Source organism: Suricata suricatta, chromosome X, assembly GCF_006229205.1.
Source record: "Suricata suricatta isolate VVHF042 chromosome X, meerkat_22Aug2017_6uvM2_HiC, whole genome shotgun sequence".
Classification (NCBI taxonomy): Eukaryota; Metazoa; Chordata; class Mammalia; order Carnivora; family Herpestidae; genus Suricata; species Suricata suricatta.
In genome coordinates this window covers 1,440,105-1,453,062 of record NC_043717.1, presented here as the reverse complement: position 1 = coordinate 1,453,062, position 12,958 = coordinate 1,440,105, and the positions used below count along the sequence as shown (strand labels likewise).

Here is a 12,958-nt window from a genome sequence, read left to right as displayed (position 1 = left end):
ATATGGACACAAGCCGTCTTGGATCACCGTGCACCCCAATGACCTCATTTTGCCTTATTTATGTCTTGAAAGACCACATGGCCCGGCAGTCCTGTTCTGAGATCCTAGGGGATGCCTCTTCAACGTATGAATTTGGGGAGGGGACCCAATTCAGCCCATAACAAGGGGGTATAATGGAATCCTGGGATGCCCACCGAGGACTCAAATGACCATGAACTTGAACTGGAAGTCCAGTTTCCAAGGGAAGGAGGGAAGTGACCTCCGAGATACTACCGTGAAAGCCGCACTATTCCCCTCTTCCTGTCATTCTCGGCTGTATCTTTCAGACCTGGATTCTGATCAGAGGACTTGTTTCTCTCTCCCCATTTTGATGATACAGGAATGATTTAGCTTAGAGCTCTTGAGGGAGCGCTCCATGCCTCATGCCGGTTTATCTCCCCCAGCATTTTGGAAATGCTCCAAAGTGCAGCAGAGGCTCCGGGCACGGGGGGAATGAAGGATTTCTTTGATCCGCTCAACGTTGAGGTCATATGTTTTTGTAATGATCTAATGAGGAATTTTGCTCCGAGTAGCGAATGGGGAACACCACGGAATTTGCATCCTGAATCGACTGTGTCTTTGTTTCTCTCCGGGCCAATGCCATTTGTGTTAACCCTCTGGGTTTTCAGGCCTCCTGGGATATCAGAGCAGCTCCCCACCCCAGCTCCCTCACTAGACATACATGTGCAGATGACATGGGTCAAGTGGGACCCAGCTGTGTGGGAGGCGAGAATGCATAACTCGGGCTTTCCATTCTGTAAATACGGGATGTGTTATTCTTCACAAACGGAGAGGCAATGACGTCAGGGAGTGACGGCCATTGAAGACTGTTTTGCACTTTCCAGAGAGAGAGAGAGCAGTGCAGGGGCAGAGAGAACGGGAGACACAGAATCCGAAGCAGGCTCCAGGCTCGGAGCTGTCTGAGCCCCACAAGGGGCTCAAACTCACACCCAGGGGCACTTAACCAACTCAGCCACCAAGGCGCTTCTTTTAGTTTGCATTTAAAAGGCGAATTGCTTGCTCACTCCAGGAACTGAATAGCTCTGGGAGGGGCCTGGGGTCCCTCCAGGGTCAGCTAGACCCAGACAGATAGAGATCTGGACTGTGCTGACAGCTCAGAGCCTGGAGCTGCTTTGGAGTCTGTGTCTCCCTGTCTCTGCCCCTCCCCTGCTCATGCTCCGTCTGTCTTTTGAAAAATAAACGGGGATACAGGGTGAGGAGAGAGAAACACACGCCCCACACTGCAGCGGGGGGAGGCTCTGTGGAAGCACCAGATAGCCATCAACTCAGCCAGACCGGGCAGAGCGTGACCTGCTCGAGGTCACTCGTGTTGGACCAGGGAGCCTGGCCGGACGGAAGCCGGCGCTCAGCATCCACACCTGTGTCTCTAGTAAGAGACGTGACAAGGAGATCCCTGGGGAGGAGGGCGCCTGGGTCTCATAGAACCTCCCAGAACACTCTACAAAACCCTTGCTGGCTGCCCTTTGCCGGAAGGTGGCATATCCCTTCATTCTGGGATGGCTGTAAGAGTCACAAATGGTGAGGCTCCGTCGGTTGAGCGTCCGACTTCGGCTCAGGTCACGATCTCACTGGCTGTGCGTTTGAGCCCGGCTTCAGGCTCTGTGCTGACAGCTCGGCGCCTGGAGCTGCTTCCGATTCTGTGTCTCCCTCTCTCTCTGCTCCTCCCCTGCTCATGCTCTGTCTCTCTCTCTAAAGGATAAAGATTTAAAAAAATTTTTTTTAAGAGTCGGAAATGGTGAAACTGAATGTTCTGTCATTTCCATACTGGGGCTTGGGCTGCTCTTTGCTTCTGTTTTGTCTTTTCGTGGAAGCTGATGGGACCTGTTCTGATTCCCAGGTGCTCTGATGACCCCTAACACCAGGCTGCAGCGGTTCGAGGTCTTGAAGAACGGCACGTTTGTCATCCGGAAGGTCCAGGTGCAGGACCGTGGCCAGTACATGTGCACTGCCCAGAACCTGCACGGGGTGGACAGGATGGTGTTCCTGCTGTCCGTCACCGTTCAACAGCCCCAAATCCTCGCCTCCCACTACCAGGACGTCACCGTGTACCTGGGAGACACGATCGCCATGGAGTGTCTGGCCAAGGGCACCCCAGCGCCCCAAATCTCCTGGATTTTCCCGGACAGGAGGGTGTGGCACACCGTGTCCCCCGTGGAGGGCAGGGTCACGTTGCACGAAAACAGGACCCTGTCCATCAAAGAAGCCTCCTTCTCAGACAGAGGCGTCTACAAGTGCGTGGCCAGCAACGCGGCCGGCGCAGACAGCCTGGCCATCCGGCTGCACGTGGCGGCGCTGCCCCCGGTCATCCACCAGGAGAAGCTGGAGAACATCTCGCTGCCCCCGGGGCTCAGCATTCACATCCACTGCACCGCCAAGGCCGCGCCCCTGCCCAGCGTGCGCTGGGTGCTGTGGGATGGCACCCAGGTCCGCCCCTCGCAGTTCATCAACGGGAACCTGTTCGTCTTCCCCAACGGCACGCTCTACATCCGCAACCTGGCGTCCAAGGACAGTGGCCGCTACGAATGCGTGGCCACCAACCTGGTGGGCTCGGCGCGCAGGGTCGTGCAGCTGAGCGTGCAGCGAGCGGCGGCCAATGCGCGCATCACCGGCACCTCCCCGCAGACCACCGACGTGCGCTACGGCGCAACCCTGCGTCTGGACTGCAGCGCATCCGGGGACCCCTGGCCGCGCATCCTCTGGCGCCTGCCATCCAAGCGCATGATGGACTCGCTGTTCAGGTAGGCGCGCGCTCCTGCCTCACCCCTGCGCTCCTGCACCTGCCTGCCCTCTGGGTGCGGGAGAATCCGTTCCCATCCACTCCGGGGTAATCCCGGGAGCCCTGTCCTCTGGTCCGGTGGGGAGGGAAAGGACTCATGTCCAGGACAAAGATGCCCACACCTGTGTGGGGGTGCATGGCCAAGGGAACATTTTTTATTGTGACGGAGTGAGTTTTCCTCTTTGGAAACAGGGGTGGGGAAACACCTGCCTCTCCCCCACCCAAGAAAATGAACCAATAATCTTTCATGATTATATATGGACTGTACGTAGAGTGATAATATTACCTATAATCACCTAGGTTGTATGATTTTAAGCCAATATACAGAAGAAGCATCGGATCTTACAAGGAAGTGGCCTTAGGGGCGCCTGGGAGGCTCAGTCGGTTAAGCCTCCGACTTTGGCTCAGGTCATGATCTCACGTTCGTGGGTTCGAGCCCCGCGTCAGGCTCTGTGCTGACAGCTCAGACCCTGGAGCCTGATTCTGATTCTGTGCCTCCCTCTCTCTCTGCTCCTCCCTGCTCATGCTCTGAATCTCTCTGTCTCAAAAATAAATAATACATTAAAAAAAAAAAGTAGCCTTAGTGGAAGAGAAAGGCTGTGAACGCAGGGAAAGTTAAAGGCATGAGTAGGGCACCGTGTTGGAGAATTCTGAAAGGTTCTTTTGGCCACAAATCACGGTCTCATCCAGTGCCTTAAGTTCCCAGATGGACCTAGAACACAGGTTCTCAACCTGAGGCAGGCTCGTCCCCAGGGAACATTTGTCAGTATTTAGAGACTTTTTTGATTGACGTGAATCAGGAAGTGAAGGTGCCACTGGCATGTGGTGGGTGGAGACCGGGGACGTGCCCATCACCCTAAAGGACGCCCCATTCTAAATAGTCATCCAGCCACAGATGTCAGTAGTGCCCAGGCGGAGACACCAACCTAGTGTGAAAGACCATTCAACTATCATCTATGTGTCTGTCTGTCTGTCTGTCATCAGTGTATCCATCCATCCATCAGCTATCTATCTGTCTCTTCATTAGTTATGTATGCATGTATATACATATCTATCATCCTTATATATCATTTACCATCTATATATCATCCATCCATCCATCCATCAGCTATCTGTCCATCAAGTATGTATCTATCTACCTATCTCTGATCTATATCTGTCTATCTATCCATCCATCCATCCATCCTTCAGCTATCTTAACTGTCTATCCATCTGCTATGTAGGCATGTATGAATATATCTATCTATCATCTATGTCTATCATCTATGTCTATCCATCTATCTGTCCATCCATGCATCCATCATATCTATCTATGTATCTATGTATCTATCTACATATGTATGTATGTATCTATCCATCCATCCATCCCTCAGCTATCTTAACTGTCTATACATCTGCTATGTAGGCATGTATGAATGTATCTATCTATCATCTATGTCTATCGTCTAACTATATGTCTATCTGTTTATCCATCTAATTGTCCATCCATGCATCCATCATATGTATGTATGTATGTATGTATGTATGTATGTATCTATCTATCTATCTATCTATCTATCTATGTGTCTATGTATCATCTATATATCTATGTGTCTATCCATCATATCTATCTATTCATGTGTCATATTTATCTATCAATCATCTATCCATCCATCCATCTATTCATGCATCCATCTATCAATCAACTATGTCTGTATATATGTATGTATCATCTCTATCTATCTATCTATCCGTCCATCCATTAGCTATCTGCTGCCGTGGTTTTCAGCTAGACAGATTATTCCCCTAGGGGACCAGTCATCAGTGCCTGGGGACATTTTTGTTTCTCACTCTAGAGTGGAGGCTGCTACTGGCATCTGGTGGGTGGAGACCAGGGACGAAGCTCAGCACCCTCCAATGTTGAGGACGCCCCAGAAAGCCACCCTTCCCAGAAGTCAGATGTGTTGAGTCTGAGAAACCCTGGGCTGCATCCAGAAGAGCCAATGTCTCTTCAGTAAGCATCGAGAGATACAGTGGAGAGAGGCAACGGTTGGCAAAATGAAATCATGGCCACATCAGGGGTTCCATGGTGTAGAAATCTTGGCTTATGGTGTGTCCTCCACACCCACAGCCCAGCAGCTCAGGCAGGAATGCAAGGGGTCCCACCGCAGGAGGCGAGGAGGGAAGCCAGCACTTGGGAGGGGTGGGGGGGGACTCTGCACGGCTGTGGCTGGACTCCCCAGTCTCTTTTCAATGCAGGGAAAGGGCGAGCGTGCCGTCTCGAAGCCTGAGTGTTAACGTTAGGCCGTTGGGTGGTGCCTAGTGAACCTTTCACACTGCATTCAGAATACCACGTCCCCAGTTTTCCCTGGAATACCTCCCAGCTGACCAGATGTGCTGCCATGTGCAGAATTGTTTTTGGTTCCTCCTGGCACAGCTCAGGCAGTGTTGAATGAACGGCGGTGAAAGAATGTGGTCTCAGAATGAATGTGAGCCACTCTTCCAGTGTGTCCTTATAAATCATTAATCGCTGCCTCTGTGGCTTCATTATTACTAAATTACATTCTTAGTAAAGTGTAATTAGACAACTCACGTGAGTTTTATAAAAGAGCAGGCTGTTTGCCTCGCTTACACATTGGGACTATTTAAAAATACAGATCGCACAGCTTTTCTTGAATGCTGATCCCCAGTGATGCGTAGGCATCTATATATTTCTGAGTTGCTCAGATGATTGTAGTTATGACCGAGGCTAAGAATCACCACTGCGAAGATTTAAAAGGCAGAGCGACATGAGCTGCTCAACGGAGTTTTGGATTCTGACCTTTAAGACACATTGAAATATGTTTGTCTGCTCTTCTCCTGACTTATGTTGACCTGATTCACACTTGTGGCCAAACAGTGTTGTGGGTCATAGTTAGTTTTTGTTTGTATTTTATTAACCATCGTCGGGTTGATTCAACTATAGGCAAACTCTTTTTCCTTTTGTTTTGTCTTTTCTTTTGTTTCCTTCTCTTTTCTGCTCTGTTCTGTTCTTTTCCCTTCTCTTCTTTTCTGTGCATTTCTCTTCTTTTCTTCTGTATGCAACAGCAGAGTTCCATACACACTTTCAAATAATGCAGACTTTAGGACATACGTATGGGTTCAAATTCAACCCCTCCTTTCCTGATACCACCATGGTAAATTATGTGTCATTGGAAATTTTCAATCTGGAAGCTCAGGAGGAAGGTTCTCCCAAATCTTTACACTTGTTATTGTGGGAATAGCTCCAATTACTCAATGCATAGACTATCCCTTTGCAGCCCCTTGCCTCATAATAGGATATAATAGAATACAGACTTGTCAAGAGGAGACATTATGTCTAAAGCTTTTTATGCAGGAAGAACTCTGCCTCTTTGCTGGGTTAACTCCAACTCATTCTCTCCATGGCTGTTGCCTCTTGCCTGGTTTTATCATCACCGTGAGCTCTGCCCTGACCACCACGCAGATACAAAATGAACACACATCCAGGCTAACTGGGCAGAAGTCCTTGACTGCATTTCACATCCTGGGATCAGCGGTCAGGCCAGCCAAAGGTCAGGCTCTACCGAGTCAGAGTTCTTGTTTGTGACAAATCAATCATTTCCGCTTGTGAACGCCGTCCCCTCCAGGCTGCAAAAACCATGTGACATTTTGCAGGAGCGGCCGTGTGCCCAGAAAGTTCCCCACACCACATGTTTTCATTTCATTGTGGTGATCTCAAGCCAGGGTAGAGTGAATGGGAAACTGACATCCTCCTGTCTTTCTTCCCCCCCTCCCCCTGCTCAGCCTCGACACGAGAATCAAGGTGTTTGCCAACGGGACTCTGGTGGTGAAATCTGTCACGGACAAGGATGCGGGGGATTACCTGTGTGTCGCCCGGAATAAGGTTGGTGACGACTTTGTCGTGCTCAAGGTGAACGTGGTCATGAAAGCGGCCCAGATCGAGCACAAGGAGGAGAATGACCACAAGGTCTTCTACGGGGGTGACCTGAAAGTGGACTGCGTGGCCACTGGGCTCCCCAACCCTGAGGTCTCCTGGAGCCTCCCGGACGGCAGCCTGGTCAACTCCTTCATGCAGTCTGACGACGGCGGTGTTCGAACCAAACGCTATGTGGTTTTCAACAACGGGACCCTCTACTTCAATGACGTGGGCATGCGGGAGGAAGGGGATTACACCTGCTTTGCCGAAAACCAGGTGGGTAAGGATGAGAAGAGAGTGCGGGTCAAGGTGGTGACGGAGCCCCCTGCCATCCGGAACAAGACGTACGCCGTGGTCCAGGTTCCCTACGGCGACGTGGTCACCGTGCCGTGTGAAGCCAAAGGGGAGCCCACGCCCAGGGTGACGTGGCTTTCTCCAACCAACAGGCTGATCCCCGCCTCCTCCGATAAGTACCAGATATACCAGGATGGCACGCTTCTCATTCAGAAAGCTCAGCGCTCAGACAGTGGCAATTACACCTGCGTGGTCAGGAACAGCGCCGGGGAGGACCGGAAAACGGTCTGGGTCCATGTCAACGTCCAGTCGCCCACCATCAATGGGCACCCCAATGCCATCACCACTGTGCGGGAGATCGCGGCGGGAGGGAGCCGCAAACTCATTGACTGCCAGGCGGAAGGCATCCCCACCCCGAGGGTCTTGTGGGTCTTTCCCGAGGGCGTGGTTCTGCCGGCCCCTTACTACGGGAACCGGATCACCATCCATCGCAACGGCACGCTGGACATCAGGAGTCTCAGGAAGAGCGACTCCGTGCAGTTGGCATGCATCGGCCGCAACGAGGGAGGGGAAGCCAGGCTGATTGTGCAGCTCACGGTCTTGGACCCCGTGGAGAAGCCCGTCTTCCACGACCCGGTCAGCGAGAAGATCACCGCCATGGCCGGCCACACCATCAGTCTCAACTGCTCGGCCGCAGGGACCCCGACGCCCACCCTGCTGTGGGTCCTTCCCAACGGGACGGAGCTCCAGAGCGGCCGGCAGCTGCAGCGATTCTACCACAAGGGGGATGGCATGCTGCACATCAGTGGGCTCTCCTCCGTGGACGCCGGTGCTTACCGCTGCGTGGCCCGCAACTCGGCCGGCTACACGGAGCGGCTGGTCTCTCTGAAGGTGGGACTGAAACCCGAGGTCAGCAACCAGTACCACAATCTGGTGAGCATCATCAACGGGGAGACCCTGCAGCTGCACTGCACCCCTCCGGGCGGCCGGGCGGCTCGCCTCTCTTGGACGCTCCCCAACGCCATGCTGTTGGAGGGCCCCCAGACACGGGGGCGCTTTTCCCTCTGGGAAAATGGCACCCTCACAGTGCGCGAAGCCTCCGTCTTCGACAGGGGAACCTACATCTGCAAGGTGGACACGGAGTATGGCCCGTCCGTGGTGAGCTTTCCCGTTATCGTGATCGCGTACCCGCCGCGAATCACCAGTGAGCCAACACCCGTCATCTACACGCGGCCCGGGAACACCGTCAAGATGAACTGCATGGCCATGGGGATTCCCAAGGCCGAGATCACCTGGGCCCTGCCGGACAAGTCGCACCTGACCGCCGGGACGCAGGCTCGTCTGTATGGAAACAGATTCCTTCACCCACAGGGCTCGCTGACCATCCAGCAGGCCACACACAGAGACGCGGGTTTCTACAAGTGCACTGCCAAAAACATCCTAGGCACGGACTCGAAAACCACATATATCCACGTCCACTGAAACGCCTCCTCTGGAATGTAGACTCCACCGTTAGAACAAAGCGTCATTTGTAAGGACAGCCGCCTCAGTCAGCCGGTCAGAACTCTTAACGGATCTCTCACGGTGCTTGGGGGCCCCCGTCTGGGTTTCAGGTTCATGTTGACCTTGACCTATGCTTGTCGGCAAAAGGAAGCAAGTGCCAACACAAGAAGGAAGGTTTGGCCTCGCCGGGGACCTTCATTCGTGTTTATGGGATTGCGTGTGCTCACAGGAGCTGGGCACATGTGGTGCTGTCTGATTTGTAGACACCGAGTCTGCTTTACTGGGCATCTGTAGCAGACCTAAGGAGCACTCACTGAAAATAAACAATAGAGATGACCAGTGCCTTGCGACTCTGTAGAAGATGCATCCTCTAGTTAACCTGCTGCACTCCTAACAGGATAGAATGTTCTAGAATGACTACCTGTCTTCCACTTAGGTCTTGTCACTTTAGAACTCCAGCTTGCCCGGGACGGGCTTAGAAACACAGTGACTGATGTCTTTGTAATGTCCAAGCTTCCTACAATAGAGCTACCATTTTATATGGGACTCACTTTTTATATAATGGACTCACTTTCTCCCTGGAACTCACTTTCTATATAATGTCTTACATAAAGACATTTTTTTATATTTCTCTTTCCAGTCAGACGATGAGGCTAGAAAGAAAGAAATGCTTTCTGCCTCATTAAAAATAATAAATTATTGGTCTTTACAAGACTTGGATTCATGAGAGCAGGCATGGAAATGCAATTGAAAAAAAAAATACCCTCAAACTTCCTTGAGCTAACTCAGTAACTGCTATCATATTACCTTCTCTGGTACCCCTACGGTGTGGGAGGCCAGGATATTGGATTTCCTTGTTTGGGGATTTATCGTGAGAGCTGAAGTCGGCGGGGGGAGAGGGCAGGAGAGAGTTAAGCCATGCCCCTGCACAATGAATCCAAGACCTCCCGGGAAAGCCCGGAAATGTCTGTCCCTCACACAACGCCCAGTTGGTGTGTGCTCATGGAAAATAGGAGACGTGTTATCCTCGTGACTGCTTTACTGTATTTTTAAGGTCAATATAATGTACATTTGATAATAAAATAATATTTTCCAAATAACCGGGCAAGGATAATAGTCCTGTTTTCCAGGGTAAGAGCATTTCAAGTGACTTTGGGGATAAAGCACAGTGTTTGAAAAACTGCCTTTATCCAGCACATTGGAATTATTTTATTCTCTACAAGGGTCTCGCAGGCAAGGAAACTGAGTAGCTCCAACCATGCATTTTACAGGAAGGCAGGGTGGAACTCTTCCATCCCAGGGGGTCATGGTTCCAATAAGAAGAGACAATCAGGGGCACCTGGGTGACTCCGCCGGCTGACCATCCAACTTTGGCTCTGCTCATGATATCATGGTTCATGGGTTTGAACCCCGTGTCGGGCTCTGTGTTGACAGCTTGGAACCTGCTTTGGATTCTATGTCTCCTTCTTTCTGCTCCTCCCCTGCTTGCACTCTGTCTCTCTCTCTCTCTCTCTCTCTCAAAAATGAATAAAGGTTAAAATTTTTTTAAAAAAAGAAGTAGGGGCACCTGGGTGGCTCAGTCAGTTAAGCCTCTGACTTCAGCTCAGGTCATGATCTCATGTTCATGGGTTCGAGCCCCGTGTTGGGCTCTGTGCTGACAGCTCAGAGCCTAGAGCCTGCTTCCGATTCTGTGCCTCCCTTTCTCTGTCCCTCCCCGCTCATGCTCTGTCTGTCTCAAAAATAAATAAAACATTAAAAAAAAGAAAAAAAGAAGCAAGACAGTCAGTGGGTTGGGGATGTGGTGCCTTGGCCATCCCTTAGGAAATTTTCTTTAGGATAAACACATCTGGGGCACATGTCCTAGTCTTCCTTGAATATGCAAAATTGTCATTGTCTTGTTTCGTCCAAGAGGAAAAACAAAACTTAAGGTAAGTATTTGGGAAGACATGACTATCTGTGTTGACAGAAGGTACAATGCTGCCAATCTTTCATGAATGGCAGTCACTGAGGCAAAACAGTGCTTGGCTTTCCATGATCTGTGGGATGCACAGACAGCCTCCAGTCTGTCCCTCATTAATCCACTTACTTGCTCACACAAATGCACACTGCCCTTAGCTATGTGCCAGGGACAAGGGCAGTCCCCGAGAGAACCACGTGTGCAGGAAACATTTCTTGCCTCCAGAATTCGTGTTCCGAAGACGAGTGTCCAGCCATAGGAGGTCTTCTCAACCTCTGCACCCATTTGGGGCTGATCATGGTCTGGGGTGGGGTGTCCTGTGCACTGTAAGGTGTGAGCAGTGTCCTGCTTCTCCACCCGCCAGATGCTGGTAGCACGTGCCACTCCAAGGGGGACGACCAAATGATGGCTCCAAATATTGCCAAATGCACCTGCTAAGATCAACTGTAGTTGAGAACCAATGCCATAGGTGCCAGATATATGGCAGGGGATGAAGGTGAAGATAATAAACAGACAGATAGATGGACAGATGATGAAGAAGAAGGTGGTGATGATGATGGTGAATAGATAATTTGATTATGATGACAATGATGGTGAAGGTGATAAATAAATAGATGACGATGAAGATGAAGAAGATGATGATGAATAGATAAATAATTTTATAGATGATGCAGATGATGGTGAGATGATAGATGAAGAAGAAGATGATGATGAATAGATAAATAGATCTATGATACAGTTTCCCAGGTGGGCTGCATATACATCCTTGGGGACGTGCCCTGTCCTGCCGTAGGCAAGATAGGATGACATGAAGAGGCATTTGGTGGTCTCCACTCACCATCTTCCCAGATGTACAGGTCAGCCTGACACAGGTCTGAGACATTCAGAGCCATTGCAAGTGGGTCAGAGAGTTTCCAGAGTTCAGGGGACTCAAAGGCCACCTCACATGGAAGGGTGACTGACATTTTTATGACTGGGAAATCAAAAGAAGGAAGACTGGGCAGAGTGAGACAGACTCACTCCCCCGGAGCAAACACATTTAACCAACTGAGCCACCCAGGCGCCCCCTGGAGCAAACACATTTAAATCAGTGTGTCCAGAATAAGGACGTGTGTGATTTCAGATTATTCATTGGAACCACGTAGGGCTCTATGATGACTGGTAAATAATATATCAACTAAATAAGACATTAACTGAAAGACAGCCTCCCCCAGCCGCCCCCCACGAACTTCTAACCTTGGACACATGGGCTGGTACATCTCTGTGCAGCAGCGAAACTCTTAGCTAGCAGACAGTTGTCTTTTTTTGCACCCAGGGTTTCACTGGAAAACAGAACCCAAAGCGGGCAATGTGGTTTCTACTTGCAAGGAGAGCTCTCGTTCCCATGAAGCTGGACAGGACTCTGGGTCTGGTGAGGGAAGCTCATATCCTGCTTCCAAATGGAAAGTTCAGGATGCTGCACCCTACAGGGGCATTTTCTGCACTCTTTATCATGTGAGACCCAACTACAGATGGACAGCATGGTGTGTTTCTGGGTTCTGGGAGGTCCTGATATTTTGGGAAAGGAAAGCCCAAAAGTCTTTTAACCCCAACCCAAGAGTCTGGCTATTCAGCCTTCCTAACAGAATTAACCTTCTTATGCCATGAGAAGTCAGTGGCTCTCTTTTAAATTACCACAAATTGGAATGGCAGTGGGGAAGGCTTAAAAAGAATTGAAATTTATGCTCTCCCAGCTCTGGGGCACATAGGGCAGGACTCCTGAGATCCAGGCAGGACCCCTGAGATCCAGGCAGGACCACCAAGATCCAGGTGGGGCAGGGCTGTGTTCCCTCCAGAGGCTCCAAGGGAGGATCCTTCTCAGCTTTTCCAGCTTCTGGAGCTCCAGGCATCTCTGGACTTGCAGCCATGTCCCTCCCATTTCTGCCTCTGTCTTCACGTGGCTTTTCCTCTGTGCCTGTGTCTCTCCTCTTTTGTCCCTTATAAGGATGCTTGTCACTGGATTTAGGGTCTACTTGGATAATCTAGGATGAACACATATAGAGATGTTTGCCTACTCATGTCTTCAAAACTCATTTTCCTATGTATGGTCCATTCATAGTTTTCAGGGTTTAGGATGTGGACATATCTTTTTGGGGGCCATCTTCAACCCAATACACCAACCCATATGTCTAACTAATTAAACCAGAATCTTTGAGGAAAAAGCCCCTGTGATTATAATCTACATCAAGGTCAAGATGAACACGTGGCTGAGATCCATCCGGTGCATTGGCAAATCTATACCACAGTCCATTCTGCGTTTCCTAGCAGTTTACTGCTCTCTGGGGGTAATCTAATGTGCCAATTTCCACTGTATTACAGGACCCCTCTCCGCAGAGACATCAGAGCCTTGGAATGTGCTATTTAGCCTCCTGTGCTTTGTTTTCAGACGTGGGAGAAAGAGGACGCTCACTGC

General features: G+C 50.5%; 1 protein-coding gene across 1 annotated transcript in view; it reads left to right on the top strand.

Moving 5' to 3' along the window:
* MXRA5 (matrix remodeling associated 5) overlaps positions 1-9,649 on the top strand; it is a 26,627-nt gene extending 16,978 nt beyond the window's left edge. Inside the window, exons 5-6 of the mRNA XM_029930996.1 lie at positions 1,898-2,798; positions 6,620-9,649. Coding sequence (XP_029786856.1) covers positions 1,898-2,798; positions 6,620-8,528 — 2,810 coding nt within the window. The 3' untranslated portion in view covers positions 8,529-9,649. The remainder of the gene's footprint in view (positions 1-1,897; positions 2,799-6,619) is intronic.
* The last annotated feature ends 3,309 nt before the right edge of the window (positions 9,650-12,958 follow it).